This window comes from Nyctibius grandis, chromosome 6 (assembly GCF_013368605.1).
Source record: "Nyctibius grandis isolate bNycGra1 chromosome 6, bNycGra1.pri, whole genome shotgun sequence".
NCBI classification, from domain to species: domain Eukaryota; kingdom Metazoa; phylum Chordata; class Aves; order Nyctibiiformes; family Nyctibiidae; genus Nyctibius; species Nyctibius grandis.
The window spans coordinates 16950092-16968016 of record NC_090663.1 but is presented as its reverse complement, the minus strand read 5'-3'; the positions used below and the strand labels follow the sequence as shown (position 1 = coordinate 16968016).

General features: G+C 41.0%; 1 protein-coding gene across 3 annotated transcripts in view; it reads right to left on the bottom strand.

Annotated features, from left to right (window-relative positions):
- Window positions 1-17634, bottom strand: part of CPEB2 (cytoplasmic polyadenylation element binding protein 2) — a 55939-nt gene extending 38305 nt beyond the window's left edge. The window contains exons 1-3 of one of the 3 annotated variants that reach the window (XM_068403399.1): window positions 16158-17634; window positions 13026-13304; window positions 2179-2269 (exon numbers count right to left, since the gene is read on the bottom strand). In XM_068403399.1, coding sequence (XP_068259500.1) covers window positions 2179-2269; window positions 13026-13304; window positions 16158-17345 — 1558 coding nt within the window. In that variant the 5' untranslated portion in view covers window positions 17346-17634. Of the gene's footprint in view, window positions 1-2178; window positions 2270-3369; window positions 3443-13025; window positions 13305-16157 lie in introns of those variants that run through there. The other 2 variants (XM_068403398.1, XM_068403401.1) reach the window with 2 other exon arrangements.
- Between the last annotated feature and the right edge of the window lie 291 nt (window positions 17635-17925).

Sequence of the window (17925 nt, the reverse complement as noted above, 5' to 3'; positions counted from 1 at the left end):
AGCTGGCATGCGCCTTATTCTCTGGCACTTGAACATAAAAATGGATTTCCTTTGAATTCATCACTATCTATGGCTTCCATCTGTTTTAGTTCAAACATAAAACTTAGCACAATTTTCACTGCAAGAGTATGATGGTGAAACCGTTAAAAAAAAAAAAATCTCTTAACTGTAGACTGAAACCATATACTCATGTCCCTAGAAAGCACAGAATAACTATGGAACCTTAACTGAGTTTTTCAAAAGTGGCTATGTATGAATCCAATTCACTTAAAGCTTTGTCTTGTCTTATTCTTGCTAAAAAAATATTATTGGAAATACATCATTTTCATCTATTGTATCATAATGGAAAATGAAGAGATTAATAAAAATAAAAATGGGTCTTTTCTGTGCTTGCAGTGCCTCTGAAAATTTTTCTGCATTATAAAGCTGAAATGAAAACAGTGAGATGGCAGGAAGGACAAAGCAACCACTTCCATTTCTCATGTCAGCATGCACAGAAAAAAAGTGAGGAAACCGATTGGTTTTCACGAATGTGAGAGGTGACAGTGACTGTATACCATGATAGAAGATCTGCGTTCTCTAATTTTATGTCTAACAGTTGCTTTACCTTTTAATATCCTTCCTGATGGTAGATTTAGGTTCAGATAATCAAACAAGTATTAGTCACCACCAGAGCGTGGCAAATTGAAGCAACAGTGCTTTGAAACAAGGATGATCTAACTAGTTACCTTGTCTTTGATGACATATGCATGCTTTCAGTCCACAGCAGTTACCACTGGGCTAACTGTTCACAGGTTTCAACCCCTTTGTGTTACTTAATAATGTTTTGTGAACATGCAAAATAGACAGAAACTGAATTTAATAATGGACTTAAATGATAAAATTGTTAAAACTGGAATTAATTCTCTGTAGGCAGTAAGAAACAAGAGATCAGATTTAAGAACATCTAAGAAAATTTAATTTCAGCTTCCACATTGAAGAGGAGGAAAATTAACTGGCTAACTAAATGCTACCCAGTTACTGATGCTTTGCAGAGATTTTCAGCTTGGAAAAGAAACCCCAAACTTTTCGCTTTACATTGTAAATCTTACAATACTATTACATGCTGTCTGAATACTACAGATCTTCCAACTGATTACAGATCTTAAGAGAACCACAAGCAGACTCTGTAGCAAAGTGTCTTTCAAATTAGGAGAACATAGGCCCTTATGTGCTAATGATATATTAAGTCTAGGAGCCTCTAGAAATGGAGAATGGATGGGAGTAAATAATGGTTTTGTTTTTTTTTTCTTTTTTATTTTTCAATTGCTTCAATACCGAGACTTAATTTCTGGAAAGCAAGCCTGAAGTCTTCAATAATTTTAAAGTTACATTGTTTTAGCCTAATTATAACACCACAGATGAAATAACTTTTGATCAGGCCAAATAAAATGGCTTGGGCTCCCTGCCCCAAAGTTCAACAGTAAACTCCATGTGAGAATAATTATGGAAAAACAGAAATCAAAAGAGTGAGTTACTGCACAGTGAATATAGGATTTAAAATTGAAGCCCACAAATATTAGCTATATGCTTAGTGCTGTGGCCAAATGATTTGAACAGAGCCCAGAAAGGTAAGAGGAACCAGGATTCTAAAGCCAAATATATTTCTGGACTTCTTCAGACAAACTGGACAATTATATGCATTATTTTCCTCCAGGGGCTTTGAAAAAACATGTGAAAGGATAAAACCTGAATTTATCAGTGGACTTAATTTTCTGTTCAGCTTCTACTGCTAAGAAAGGGAAAATTAACCAACTAACACTGGTAGCGGTTTGATTCCCCTCCCACCCTCTTTTGGCTACCACTAACAGAACAGTGTGTCTTTACAAACTGAGACAGAATTTCCTACAGCAGACAAGTAAATCTCAAATAAACTATGAATTTCTTAGGGGAAAGGAGGGAAGGATGGACGGGAGAGGGAGAAAAACCTGTAAAATGTAACTTAAGCTTTAGTGGTTTCAAACAACTGTAAACCAATGTTTTCAATAAAATACAGCTTGAGATTGACCTTCTATGTCAGTTGAGAAAATAATTAATTTGCTATTTTAATATGACCCTAGAATCTAAATTAGCAATTGGTATTAATTCAAATATGCAGAATGGATGACCCTTTTTTCTTTATTTAGCATAACAACGTACCTTTAAGTGGATCATGCTCTGCTCTCATAATGTCAATAAGGGAGTTTTCCAAAGAGTGCATATTCAGACTGTCATACATTCTATTTCGGTCCTAAAAGAGAACAAAATCCTTATTATTGGAATACAAATTCTGTACTTTTTAACAGGAAACTTGATAGGAAGACAACGGTGCCTTCTAAAGGCTGTACATTCAGACACTGTGGAGATGGACAGTGATACAAAAGCTTAAGACACCTGAATTTATTAACAGTAAGACCTGATTTTTAACAGTAAGTTTAATAGCATGTAAATACAAAACTAGATATGCACTGTGAAGAACTCTTCTGTGTATGCACTTTGATAGCCTGTGATTGCCTGTTTCCTTCAGAAGAACTGCTTGAATCACTTCTAGTAATCCACAGCAGAGTTAAGCATTAGGCTGTTTAATGTCTGTAAGAGCTCCATTTCATTTCATGCAGAAGTCATATAGTAAGGTGGGGAACTACAGGACAAGAGGACAGTCACCTCATATGAAAGAAAGCATTTTCTTGGTGCTTGGCTATGCACCTTGCATGGGCGCTCAGCCCCCAGCTGAGACTGAACTTCCTGGCTTCTGGGTGACTAACGACCCTTTGCATACAAGGACTTGAGTTACAAATGGTCAGCACTAAAAGGTTATAAAGGTTGGAAAATTAAAACTAAGCTATGAAAAGAAAATGTCACAAAGCTTACTAATAGATGATGAGCCTTATAAAGAACAATTGTTTTGCGCATGAAGATTAGAGTTACCACGATGCCTTACAAATACTTCACTGAAGATAATAAAAGTTATTGTAATCAATCATAAATGTTTTCACTGATTTTACGCTCAACTAAGACATTTTCTCCCATGTTTTCTAATACACCCAAGTTACAGAGACAGAAAAGATTACTTCTAACTTCTTTGGTCTTTCTGGGATACCTTCAGAGACTGAATAGTTTGCATAAAACCCTAGTCTCTTCTACTTCCAAGGCTTCTGGCTGCACTTAAAGGAATCCTGTAATCATGCCTTAATTTCACTGCTGTCTCCCCTCTGGTCGCACTGCAGCAATTCAAGAGAGTAGGACAAAATACACCACACACATATCCCATGACCATTAAAATTCACTAATGATGCAGCCATCCACTTAGTGCATATATAACAGGACAGAAGGTATCTGATCCATACTCACTGTGACTTTCCATGACAGTTCAGCAGAACATAATTACTTTCAAACTACGTCCCTCAGTAAGCAGGTATTCTTCATGTTTGGGGAGTGAAAAAGCAAGCTTTGAAATAGAGGTTTTCTATGAGTCAGAAACTATGACTTGTCAACAGCTTTGCAAAACAAGCCATGATGAAACTAGGATTTTACTTTCATCTTTCTTAGAAACTTTAGTGGATTAGGATGAAGAGGGAGAAGCCTTTTTTTCCAGCCCTCTCTCCCTCAAACAGCTATAAAGAGTAATGGCTTCCTGTTGGGCAAGCAATCTGCTATGTTCATTTGAACAGATTTTTTTTTTTTTTTTGAAGCCTTTAGATAATTTTAATAAATTTAGAAAGTAGGTTTCTCCTGTCTCCTGCCATGTCCCAGGCCAAATGCCACTGACACTCTGTGAGGTGATCTTCAACCCAGTTTGAGTGCCAACAAGTTGCCAGTACTATTTTAGTTCACAGCAGCCTTCTTTTGGGACTGGTTGGCTTTCATTCAGTTCTCTAGCTGTCCTGAGAATCAGCAGAAGGAAACTGAAGTGACTAATCTGCTTCCATGCCCTTGCAGGTTTGTTTCTCAATAGCACAATGAAAAGCACCTGCCTACCATAGCAAACTTGCTTTCTATAGAAGGTGTGAGCAGTGACAAAGCTGGACCGACTCCCTACTGTCCCCTAGCATTCAGAATGTATCTCATCAGGAGTTTTAATGAAGTCTTAAATTCAGCTGAAGTCAGTACCTGGTAGGTAGTAAGGGCTCTTGCAAAAAACCAATGCTGAGTAAACAGAAAACATGGTTTGCTACCTCTGTAGCTGACAGGGGAAAAGAACTAGTATTGGTAAAAACTGGACTGAACTGTATGTGTAACACTATCTTTGTTATAGGCTCACTAAATAAGATTTTCTTCTTTTTTTTATCATTGCTATATACATGTATGTTGAGATAACGTGACTATCTGGCAAATGGTCACTACTGTAGACTTAACTTTGCTCTAGAGAGCAGAAGCCTGTAAGAAAGGGCTCCATCATGGTTAATCCCTAATACTGGCCCACTTGGTCATGGATCTTACAGAGAAACTGAAAAGTAAAACATATGACATGCATTTGGGATTCATTTGTAAACTGCTGCACTAACTGACATGGTGCAATGGTTGTAACTTCACCCTTGCATCATTCTGTTTTGCAAGTTCTGTGTATCCAAAGTGAAAGCTCTTGCGCTGCTGCAAGCAGATGAAATAAACTTTTCCCATTCTCTTTACACCTTAGAAAGTTGAGGTCTATAAAGCTAAAAAAACAGGTTTGTTTCTTTTAATTGTATTACTTCATTTCTGGCAGTGGAAACATGCAATAGGCATGCACTGAACAACATAAAAATGCTGTGAATATACTAAAGTAAAGCACAATTTGAATACGGGAATTGTATTCTGCTACTTCAGTACCCACATCCCACTATCCACTTGCGACTTTGGGTAATACCTAGGTAATTAGTGTTTCAAACTTTTAACACCTATTCCAAATCACACTGATGAACTACATTCAGATAATCTTTCTTTATAGTAATTTAACTATCCCAAAAGGACTAAGTAATTCTTTGGGTACAAGGTTCATTTTAAATCTTTGTGCAACCAGACTTTATAATGCTAAAACACTGCTTTGTGCTCCCCAAATACATACATGGTATCTTTAAAGAGCAGTTATCTATGCAAATATGAAGCTTTCATTTCAAAGCAGAACTTAAAAGTATTTCAATAGCATAGGTCACAACAGCAAAGATTTTCTAGAAAGTTCTGCAGTAGGAAAAAAAAAAAATCCACAACGCTTTGAAAGGGGACAGTTCTACTACAGTATGCTTTACTGAATCGGAAAAATTCCACTGTGATTTTCCTCAACCTTTGGGACAAGCACAAAAAATACTACCACCGAACATGATTGTTTTAGGTAGTTTTCCATGCACGTGGAAATAGTCCTAATTCTTGGGACTATCTTTAGTTTCATTCTTTCAACATGGCTGACAAGCATTTATCTTCTAAAACAACCTGGAACTACCTTTAAAACAACATGGAAATAGTTCTAATTCTTGGGACTATTTCCATGTTGTTTTAAAAGTAGTTCCAGGATGTTTTAGAAGATAACTGCTTATGAACCATGTTGAAATAATGAAAATAAAGATAATCAGTAGCACAAAAGCACTGATACATAACCATATATGTTAATATAAGTTTTGTATCATCCTGACTCCAAAAGCCCCTTTTGTCAAGGCTGAATTCCTGTAAAATATTTTGCATTTCCCTCACCCCTGTGGCTCGTCAGTCCTGTGCTAAGAAGCAAGTGAACTCGCTGCGTCAGAAGGTCCATATCTCAGTGGAATGTCAGAACATAATGCTAGTTTTTTCCTCAGAGCTGATAGTTATCTCCTCCCAAGCACTATGAATTCTCACACTAGCTATTTATTTCTTTTTAAGTGTATAAACATTTGAATTCTGCTTGACCTACCTTTCCAATACCAGAATCACATCCACATTAATACACAGCAGAAGTGAAAACGTGCTTTCGGTATAACTGCCTACAGATTCAGAGGTATATGGCTAAGTGACAAATTCTCACCTCAACTTAAAAGTTAAGACTATGTAAGAAAGTTTTCAGAAAAGTGATAATTATTTCTCAATTTTTACAAATTTACACAATATAGGAGAAGCATGAAGTATCCTACCCATAGAATACAGTTAGTGCTAGAAGGACTTTTTGACAATGTCATGCAAAATACAACTACAGAGTGCACATTTCAGAAGTCATCCCCCCATACATCTAAATGTGGAATGAATGGGAGGAGGGCAGTTTTCTCTGAAGAGCAAGTTTCAGCACTACATTGTTGGACAAATCATTTTTCTTGGCACAATCTGTTTAGGACTTCTAAATATATCCATGCAATTTATGCAAAGATTATCCTGTTTGAGCATATGCAGAAACTCAGTACAGTCACACCTCAAAACTTATATATTGTCATTTAGGCATAAAGCCAATACAAGAACAGAAACTATTAAACAGTGAATACAATTTTGCTAACAAACACTAAAAATAGATGTTCATAGTTAAGAAGTTAAACAGCTTTGAATTTTGGACACATGCTTTAAACTACTGATCTGTAGGACTACCTGAAGTAAAAAATTAGACTTCTAACATAGGTATTAAATTCAGTAAATGCAAGTATCTATCTTTAAAATACGCTCCTTTACATGTCCCTTCATATTCTAAAGAACTGTAGCACCATCCAATGGGAACTGGAAACAACTTAAAAGTCATAAAGCTTCTAGTCAGTTTTGAGTATGGTCTTAACTGGCTGCAAAAGACTCTGTAGCTTTGACCTTGCTGAATTAACTGAATTCTTTAAAAGCTCAATTAAAGAAACTTTTTTTAAAAATCACTTCCCAAACTAAAAATGTTAACAAGTTCCATTTTTTCACCTTAAAACTCACCTGAATAAAAATGTGTTCTAAGACTAGAAAGTGACAGATGATTTAATAGTATTCACAGACTTAAAAAAGTACCTGAATATAGTATTCAGTGTTAATGTTAGCAGTAATAACCTAACAATTAAGTACATTATATATTCTAAAATATCATCTTTGCTAACATCTAAACTTCACGCCATTCTCATTTTAGTTGAGACATACTATAATCATAAGCCCCTTGCTGAAATCATAACTAGTGTAAATGAGAAACTTAATATGAAAACCTATGACAACTACAATTTTAGCTCTGTAAAAAGGAGGAAGGCTTAAAGTAGACACATGAAATTGCTTGGTTAGTCTCCATGGTGTCATTAGTGGTAAAGATGAACTATAATATCTAGTAGACATCTATGAATGGTCAACCTGACAATAAAAGTGTTTTAAAGTTAAAATAACACGATCAGCTACATAAGCTAGCTAAATTGAGACTAAAATGCACCACGGTCCCGTGGCAAAGACACACCTACTTCCCAACTACATAAGCATTTAAAAACAAACAAAAAAATCCCAACAGCATGTCCTGTATCCATACTGGAGTACTTCAGCTCAACAATATCCATCCATAAACTGGAAACAAACCAGACATGTTATGGAGATGATTAAAGGCTTGGCAAGACTGACTTATGAGGCAAGTCTAGAAGATTTGTATATGAATAGCATCAACAAAATAACTAGGGGAACAATTAGACATTTGAAGGGGAAGTTCTTATTCAAGTTTTGGGTTCTTTTTTTTGTTGTTTTTTTTTTGTTTGTTTGTTTTGTCTTTTTTACCCTCTTCACCCACCCCCTGCCCCCACTCATCTAGAAAGTTCTATAGAGTCTGGAGTACTTAAATGCCAATACATCAGATCATATGGTAAAAGTACTTTTCAACAGATCTTAGGCGAGAATGTATTCATTTTAACTTTAGAGAACAACCATGCTTTGGCAGACAGAATGAGGTGAGATACACTACTTAGCATACACATCATTGCTATAGTATCATGGCTGCTAAATATTTTGCTGAATTTTCCTAATTCTTATTTTCACTTGCATTAATAGAACAAGCTGTATAATTGAAGCAAATTTTAACAGTAAGAGAGAATTCTTAGTTCACAAAAAGTCATTAAAACATTTGTATGATAAGCCTCACAGACTTCCCGCTAATTGATTCCTTTGAATTGTTCATCTGTGCAGCTCCCAATAGCATTTACTCAAAGGTCTTGATCCTGAAGTTAAAGTATGGCGGTAGACCGTTTTGTCCAGTTAGAGATACATCCACTATGGTCCTCAGACATAAATATCTGGTTTTGTATGTGATTTAATCAGCCCCAGGTAATCAATCTACTGCACTAAAAATCCTGAAAACACTGTTCTGTTGCAGGTATGGCCTTAGTAGAGATAAACTGGTAAAGCCTGGCTTATAAATCAGTGCTTGGACAATTACACTAGTCTGAAGACTAAGAGAACTTAGCAGCTTCCAAATGCCTTCAAGTTTAACATGAGCTGTCAAACACTCAGCACTTCTGTACAAACAGGCCACCTATTTATGAGTCTAAATATGGCATTAAAAACCCAACTTTAGCAAATTGCTTTTCATCTAGTATTGACTGGTATGTGCATCATCTAGATTAGTCATTTAAACTGTTAAGGTACATTTATTAAACGGGACTAAAATTGTCATATTGAGCACCTGAAATCCTCCAAATGGAAGTGACTGTAAGACGGAAGCAACATGACAGAAGTTTAAATTAAATATCTAAAACTAAGACCTGTTGTGAAGTACAATCTTAAAACTTATTTTGATTTGCAACTGTTTTGTTTTCTTTAAAAACATCAGCACATTTCAAAAACAAATAGAAAAAGAAAAATCTGCATTTGTGAGAGATGACACACTACCATACAAATCCCCAGCTGGAGATCTATATTCAAATGCAGAATAATAACGCTCAGCTTTTAGGACCACGAACATTGCACGTACTGTTTGTTTGAAAAAACAGGAAGGACAAATCAAGGTGAAAAACACCCAGACATACAGTGTATTTCCTGAACTCAAAAGAGACACAGAAACTAAATTCATATTCATAGAATGCAGTGTTTTTATTAGAATGAAAATAAACACTGAAGTGTATAACACTGAAGTATATTATTAAACCATTATAATAGGTTTTAGTAAGCTTATTTGCAAGATATTAAGAAACATTAAGCTTGCAATCAAAATAGGGTAGCAGACACTGCAATTTAAAAAAAAGTGTTTAGAAATGGTTAATTATTTTCCTCACCCAAGGAATGTATTTTAAAAAAATGAATATACAAAACACTGACTTCTGTGCTTGCGTTTTGGCCACAGAAATGCCTAAAGCATGTTTTTTGGGGGAAAAAAACCCCAGTATCTGGCATTAGAAATATTTTTAGTTTTGTGCCCTGTATTAATTTTCTTTAATACTTTAGATCAGGGAATAAGAGAGAATATTCTTATTGTCTAACTTCTTGACATGCTACACAAGTGCTGAAACGGGAATACCAGGGGCTGTGTATGGCCAGTGGTGCCAGGCATGTTCCTCTAGAGAATTAGATTATGTAAATAGGGAGCCTAGATTCTCTCTGAGGAGAGAGAAACGGGCTCTTCAATTAAATGCTTAAGTTAGATGGCATGAATACCTGACAAGATTTCTAACTGTTCCTTCTTGATTCTGGTACAATGCAACAATCCCTTCCCTATATGAAGTACCTATAATGGTACAAGCAGTATGTCAGAACTTAAACTTGTAGACATAACTTTGTCTATGAAAAAACTTTAACTGACATAGTTTGTGTTATCTTAAAAACCTGAGGGAGAAAAAAAAGCTTCTTACAGTGAGTCACATAAGAAAAACTTGACTATTGGCTTAACTTGCTCATATTTAAACCAGTGTTGCCACAATGTTTAACTACTTTTATTTAAAAACAAAACTCTTCACCTTTGGAAAATTCCCCCAAGAGATGTCCTTCGTAACTGCTGTAAGCAAAAGCAGCTTTGCTGTAACTAACGTGGCTGCTGTGAATTCAACTTCACATGGGATATGTTTCAGTTTTTCTGTACTATGAAGTACAGAAAATCTGCTTTCATCCCTTTAAGTAATACACACAATTACTTATTCTGTTATCGCTAATAACATTCATTGTCACTGGTATGTTAGTTTAATACCAAGAAACACTAGTTTCATCAGAACTGATGTCTATACTGGAGACCATCCATCAATGCAAACACCAAAGAATAATGAAGTTTCATGGAAGGCAAAAGCTTTGAATTTGTATACGATTCCTGTGTGGCTTATCTTGTTTGCATCAGGTACATGTTTTACAGAAACTGGATGAGCAGCTCACACTGCTGAATGACATTCGGCCTTAGCAAAAAATATATAGCATTTTAAAAAATTGCACAACATTAATGATCTCCAGAAAGTTAGTCTATGAAGACACTGGCTTTTCTAAGCTGTTTTCATTTGCTAAGCTTGAGCTAGCTAAAGTTTGGAGGAGAGGTGCTTTGTCCCCTGCCATACAAAATGACTACCGCAGTTAAAACAAACATGTGTGATCATGCAGAAAAGTATTCTGCAAAACTGTGAATGATGCAGTATGTATTCAACACACACGCTAAGATGCGTTCGCTCTGTGGAAGCCTGGAAAAAATTGGTAACTTACACGAAAGCATGTATGTGTACGTAGAAGACTTTCCAAATGGCACAAAATTTAATGACTGCTATTTTTTAATATCATCTAAAATTGCTACTGTATCTTTAAGAATCCTCAATCTAAATACCTCAGCCTTTTATGGAAGGAGACAAGCACAGTACAAATTAGCAAGATGGGTGTTTGACAGCATCGCAATTGCCAACTCAAGTTCTGATGAAAAGAAGCATGAACTCCAAGCTCTACTTAACTTTTTCATTATGACTTGCAAAATGTAACAGTCACAAGGAATTAACCATATAACAACAGTATAATAACTGAAAAATAAGAACATGATTTCAGTGTAGCAAAGGAATTTACAGAATCAGCTAGTATTTCCACAATAGCAGTAGGTAACACTCCAACCCTTCAAAGAAGAGTAATTTTACTGTGTTCTGCAACTGGCTTTATACATGTAAGGGAGATTCAAGCATAGATGGATCTACAGCATAAATACAGGCAGACAAACAGGTCTATTTAATTGGCGGCTCTGGTGCTCTCAGGTAAGTCCAACAACAATTAAGTGTGCCCACCTTCTCTTTGGCACTCTCTTCCAAAAGACCAAACAACTCCAAATGGAAATATTAATGTAATTTATTATACAGTTAAATTGCAAGGATTTTTTTTCTAACCTACTAGATAGAATTATTTAGATTATAGTTGGAATGCACAAGACTTGTTTAGACATAAAATGAGTTTGTCTATATTAGATGATCGCTGTAGAAGCTTCTGAAAGTTCAAAGTAATAGTCATACTGACTTGTAAGGCATATTGAATGAGTAAACATATTCACAACTTGTGCTTAGCTGCGCATGAATTCCAATGTATATGTCACTGGAGTTTCAACGTATGACGGCATTAATATTTTTAACCCTGTTCCTTAGGCTACTATCTTCGGGAGACATTTCAGTGTTTACTTTCTCAACTATTCTTGGAGCCCTCCACCACAAAGCATTACCTATCTGTAATCTGTTTTCCTTAACAGATCAGGTCGAATACATAGAGAATGGCACCTTTTTTTCCATCTTTCCACCCATACAAAAACTATTCAACTATGATAGTCCAGCTCGTCAGACTACTTAATGGAACAGGTCTTCACAGTATAGGCAAATCCTCTTAAGTTTTCAGATCCAATGCATACACTTGGAGCAGAACTTAGGTATATCCAAAAGTCACCATTAGCCTCAAGAATACTGCAAGTATCAGAGCTCGCCTGGATAGAGTTGGGACACAGCCTCTTGTGCCAAATGGAACTCCAACAGCAAAATGGTAAGAAAAATGGGAAGTCTAGTGGAAAATTGGGTCCTAGGGAGCACTCTTTCGCCACTATTACAGCTACATAAGGATTAGCTCGCTAACTGATGCAAATACAGCTGTACAAACTCAAATATGGTCACAACTACGACAAATGAAACCCTAGGTTACTCTGTATGAAACCTAACAAAAACCAACTATAACAGTCTTACGTGGAGATAAAGAAACATTCTTAATTATCTTCTCTGCATATTATCTTTTTTACTTTTCTGGGATACAGTAGCTCTGTGTGAGACAAAAAAATGAAGCTGACACAGGCGTAACGAAAATTAAAGAACGTACAGAATTAACGGCATAATTTGCTTTCTGTTTTAAAATGCATCGTTTCTAAAATGAGTTGCTCAAGCTTTTTTTTGCAACTTAAAAAAAAATCATGCAAAAACTATAATCAGAATGGCAACTGAGACTGGGATCCAAAATAATAAAGGTCTCCACTAATGAGAAATGTTATGACTAAATGAATATAGGCAGGAATGGGAAAAATGACATTTTACCAACAGGTAACTGAGGCTTAAGTTAAGTGACTTACCTAAAGTCACATAAGATGTCACTGCCAAAATTCAGGAGGTGAACCCAGACCTTTAGTTCTAAGACAAATCCTCCTGTTTAACACTTCTAAATCACAGGGCTTCCAGCCAAAACATAACATAAAAGTTGCTAGAATGTGGAGGACAAAAATCTCACTAACATGCGAACGTCAGCCTAGAATACCACTAAAAGATGAACAGGACAGACTCGGAGCTGTCTACAAAAGTAAGAAAACCTATGTACAAGGACAAGCGAACAAAAAAAAAAAAAAAGAAAATCAGAGTTTTAAAGGGATTTATAAGAATATGAGCATTACCATAGGCAGAAAATACTTGCTGGATTAAACATTTTGCTCTATCACTGCATCAGCGGCTACAATTTCTATCTTTCTTGATAGTTAATATTCTTAATTGTAAGAATCACACATTGCTGAATACATTGGGGTTAGTTGCAATTTAGGACTAAAAATAATACAGAACTATACAATTTTCAAACCAAGTATCAGTGCTGTAACCACTGTTTGATTTTCCTTCAAAATGAATGATGCCAAAATGCTATGCATAACTATGAACACACCAGTTATATACCATCCTTACCTGTAAAGGAAGGAGAGTATTACTGTTGTTGTCAGTTCGGAAAACATTATCTTCAATCCACGATTTTGGTGTCAGTGATGGAGTGGAGCGAGTAAATTTAGGAGGAGCTATGACATTACCAGAAAAGGGCTTCTTCAAAGGAGAGATCTGGTTCATAGTTCCTGGAATTCCCATGTTTCCAGTTCTACGATGGTCTCTGCCATGCATTCCTCCCCAGGATATATTTCCTGTGCTCCAGCCGCTACTCTGATTGCTCCAGGGTGACTGCTTCAGAAGAGGCTAAAAAGAAAGATTAATTTATATTATTTTGAAAATATTTGAAATGTTTTTCTTCTTTGGAAAAAAAAAAATTAAAACCCAAAACAACCAACCACCAAGTAATCAATGCACAGATTTCTATAAAGCACTCTTTCCTGATAGTATATAAATTCATCACTGAGGCAAAGAAGAAAGCTTAACACAGCATCATAAAAAAATTCTAATTCCCACTCACCCATGCACCCCAAAAAAAGCCTGCAGTACTTGTGCAAGTAATTTAGATTATAATTTTAGTAACTGGCAGCATTCTTTAAAGTTATGCAGTAGAACAATTCCAGGGTGTAAAACCTGAGACCACTTAGTCATAAATTAGTTGGTATTATATAGAGAGCTCTCTGGAAAAAGAACACAAGAATTTCAAAGAGGTCAATTTTTAAAATTATTACTAATTATTATTTTACTAATAATAATTATTTCTACTCAGTAAGTAGTAGCAGTTCACTACAATGAGAAGAAATCTAAAGATTAAAATTCAGATGGCAGATTGACTTTTTCCCCCATTATTTTGAGTATCACTGTCCCAGTATTACCATATAAGAGCAAAAAGAGCACTGATTACTGTACAGAGGATCTGTTTGAAGGAGCTATCTTAACATTTCCACATTAAAATGCATTATTCTGAAGCCACTGCTCAAGCATTTCTGGAGTAATGAACAGGACTATCTGCGGAGTTCTGCGGGGTGGAATCTTGGGGGGTTTTTTGAGGATTTTTTTTTTCCTATTTAGACTGGTATGAAGTATTTCTGTATCTAACAGGTGCACTATATTCCTCAATATGAAAATGTAAGCAGACTTTTGAGGGAAAAATTTACAGGATGAGAAGTTTTTATTCCTCAGCTACAGCTTGTGCTGAAAAGTCACCTACAGTGGTTGTCATACTACCAAGAGGTGGACCCACTGAGCCTGACTGACAGTGAAGAACAGTATTTATCTTTAGTGTTCTCAAAACTGAATGTTCTTGGAAAGGCTTTTTCTCAAACACAGAAATGGGGTGTGTGTGTGCACACGCGCTATTGTAAATTCAGTTCTTCTGTGAAGTCAAAATGCAGTACTTTTATCTACAAAGCTAAGCTGCAAGCAACCCTCAGCTTGCAATTCTAATAACTTAAAAGTTTAAAGCATGTCAATATGTTATGTATTAGATAAACTGGAACTTTCTGAAGACAGAAAGATAAAATTATAACACACCACACCCCCACACCCCCCTCCCAGCCCCAGCCCCGAAAACAAATAAACAAACCCGCTAAAGCCATTTTTGTTCAAGTAATCAGGAAAACATCCCATTCTATATAATTATAGATAATTATGTTGTAAAACTTGAACACTTTGGTTGGAATTTTGGGAGAGGCAGGCACTCTATTGTGAAACAAACCTTAAGAGATAATACCAAATGTTAGCAAGCCTCTAATATTGCTAGCTATGCTGTCATGGCTCTGTTTTAAGTTTACCTACAACTTGTAACAGAGAAAATTCCTGTACACCTCACTGCTGGAGAATTGCTTTGGAATTTGTTTGAAGAGGATTATTATAGATGTTAAGAACAACTAGCTCCTAATCACGATGCATCCAAATCAGCTCTTGGACAGGCACGCTTAATGTAAGATTCCAGTTCTGATACAAATGCTTCACAAATCCAGCTCTACCGATTAAAACTGACAGGATTTAACACTAGAACGAAAGAAAAAATTAAGATGAGGCCTATATAACTTCGGCCTTTCATAAGCGAGCAGATGATGGGAGCAAGATCTGGCTATAATGCACTGGCAGGTAATATTAACGTGGATCTGCTTTTCTCCGATTTCTTACAAGTATTTTGTTCCAGGAAGAAAGGTAAACTTCCATTTTAACACGGGATTGTTAAACCGCTTGATTAAAACTGGTAGCAGAACTACGGCAACCCGAAACACAGCGCTGTCGTTGGCTACAAATTCAAGTAATTTCGGGCAGAACTCCTCAAAAAGCGACAACGCTGACAGCTTTCCCGTCTGAATCTACCTTCGGTGACTTGTGCCCACCCGACCGCGCACGCCCAGGGGCTGCGAGGGCAGGCTTGAGGCTGTGGAAGGGGCTTCCCGGGGAGGAGGCACCGGCGGCGCCGGCCGGAGCTGTCAGGCTCATTGTTCCGGGGACACCGCGCTCGCTGCGGGCGGCTGCGGGGGCGCACGGTGGAGATTTTCACGGTGAAACCCCTTCTTGACGGGAAAAGGGGAGTTTACCCTCTTTTATAAGGGGAAACCCTCTCCTCTCATCCCCAAGAGAAACGACGTCCCCGGGTAGCCGACGGCGCACCGAGGAGGGCCGGTCACAGCCCCGGGGACGCGGCCTCAGCGGCCGCCCCACCACCTGCCACCCGGAACGGGAGGGGAGCAGCGCCCGGGCGCGGGGCGGGCCGCTGCCAACAGCCGCCCGGCCCGACCCCTACGGCCGCCTTCCAGCCTGGCCCGGCACCGGGCGGGAGGCGCAGGTGCCCTCCCTCCCGCCGGCCCTCAGCCCGCTGAGCGCGGCAGGGCGACCGCGGCCGGGCTGGGCCCCGCCCTGCCTCCGCCGCCGCGGTCTCGCCGGGCTGTCACCGCCGCGCAGCCTCGCCCGGCGCCGGCAGCGGGGAGAGAGAAACCTCCCGGCTCCCGCGACCAGTGAACCGAGGGGAGCGGAGCCCCCCCTCACGTCCCTGCGTCCTCCTCCTGTCCCCCGCCCCCGGGCTTCCCCTCGCCCCGGTCTCCCCCTTTTCCCCCCGGGCTCCCTTCCGGAGCCGGCTCGTCCGGGTTCCCGGCCGCCTCGCCGCGGCTGCCCGGCCCTCCCGCCGCCGCCCGATACCTGGTGGTGGTTGTAGGAGTTTCTCTGCTGCAGGAAGGCGGCGGCGGCGGCCGCCGCCTGGTGTTGGTGCTGGAGCTGGGGGCTCACAGGGGATCTCCGGTTCTGCTGTTGTTGCTGCTGCTGCTGCTGAGGTAAATTCATCTGCGGCGGCGGCGGGGGGGCGGCGGCCGAGAAGGGGCTGCTGAAGGGCCCGGCGCAGGGGTTGTGAGGAGACACCGGCGAGAAGCTCTGGAAGAAAGCGGGGTTGATCGATGACGGGATCCCCGGGTAGAAGCTGGTCTCGGATTCCGGGCTCGGCGGCGGCATCGCGCTGATCTGCCCGCCGCCGCTGGAGACCGGAGGCTGCTGCGTCTGCTGCGGAGGCGGCGACGAGGTCTGCACCGACCAGGGGGTGCCGAAGCCGGGCAGCGGCGGAGGAGGAGGGGAAGCCGCCGAGGAGGAGCCGCCCCCGCTCTGGTGATGGGGGCTGGGGATCTCCGGGCTCTGAAGGCTGCTGAAGCCAGAGCCTAGCCCGCCGGGCAGGAGGTTCCCGGGGCTGCCCAGCAAGTGGCTGTTCGGGGGGGACTCCATGGGGGGCAGCTTGGCTCGCGCCTGCAGATGAGGAGGAGACGGAGGCGGATTCACGCAGGCGGCGGCGGCGGCCACCCCCACATTGGGGTCCGCGGACACCGATCCCCCCGGGCAGGAAGGGGCGAGCCGCTCCGAACCCCCCCTGTCCGCGCCGCCCTTGTGCTCGGCGGGGCTGAGGGGCCGGTGGTGCGGGTAGTCCCCCGTCCGCGGCGGCTCCGGGGGGTGAGCGCTGAGGAGCTGGAGCTGCTGCTGCTGTTGCCTGTGCTCCTGCTGCTGGTACTTGTCAGTGGGGTGGCTGAACTGCTGCCGCTGCTGAGGGGGGTGGTGATGATAGTCTGGGGGGTGGTGGTTATTCAGGGGGTGGCTGCTGCCGAGCTGGGCTGGGCTGCTGAGCTGCTGCTGCTGCTGCTTAAACTCTTTCCTCTTCTGGCTCAGCTGAGGAGGCGGCGGCTGTTGCTGCTGCGGTTGCTGCTTGTTTAAATCCTGGTGGGGGCTGAGACTGGGTTTAAAGTCAGAGGAGGGGTTGCCGAGAGGGGGGTGTCCTGATGCGGGGCTGCTGCCCAGCCTCTCGCTGCCTGTCTGCTGCTGTGTCACCCCCAGGAGCAGCTCGTCCTGCATGTTTTGATGATGCGCAGCAGCGGCGACCGAGGGGAACAGAGAGGGCGGCGGCGACCCACCGGACACGCCGCCGCCACCGGAGGAACCGGTTACAGCGGGTGAGAGGGGGCAGGAGGAGGAGGACTGAGAGGCGGCTGCCGCCGCTGCCAGGGAGGGGAAGGAGCCGGCGCAGCCAGCGCCTCCTACACCCAAGGGCGGGCTGGGGGCCGCCGTCTGCGGGAGCCCGCGGCTGCGATCCCCCACGCAGGGGAGGGGGGCTGCCCTGACCCCGGCGCAGCGGCGGGGTGCGCTCCCCACCCCCGAAGAGACAAAGATCATTAATAATCTTCGGGGAAAGTGGTGGGGGGGGGGGGGGGGGGGGGGGGTGTTAAACACCCGCCTATCGCAAACCACTACATAAGCCAAAAAATACCCACTTTGTAGAATACAGCCCTCTTCCTAGCCACAGTCCCCGCTATACTGGTTTCAAAAACACCGGAGCCTTTTGATAATAAATAATCCTATTTTTATCAGGGCTTTCCCCCCCCCGCCCTCCTCTATCGGGACCCCCGGTGGGGCGGCCCTTCCCGCCCGCAGTCAC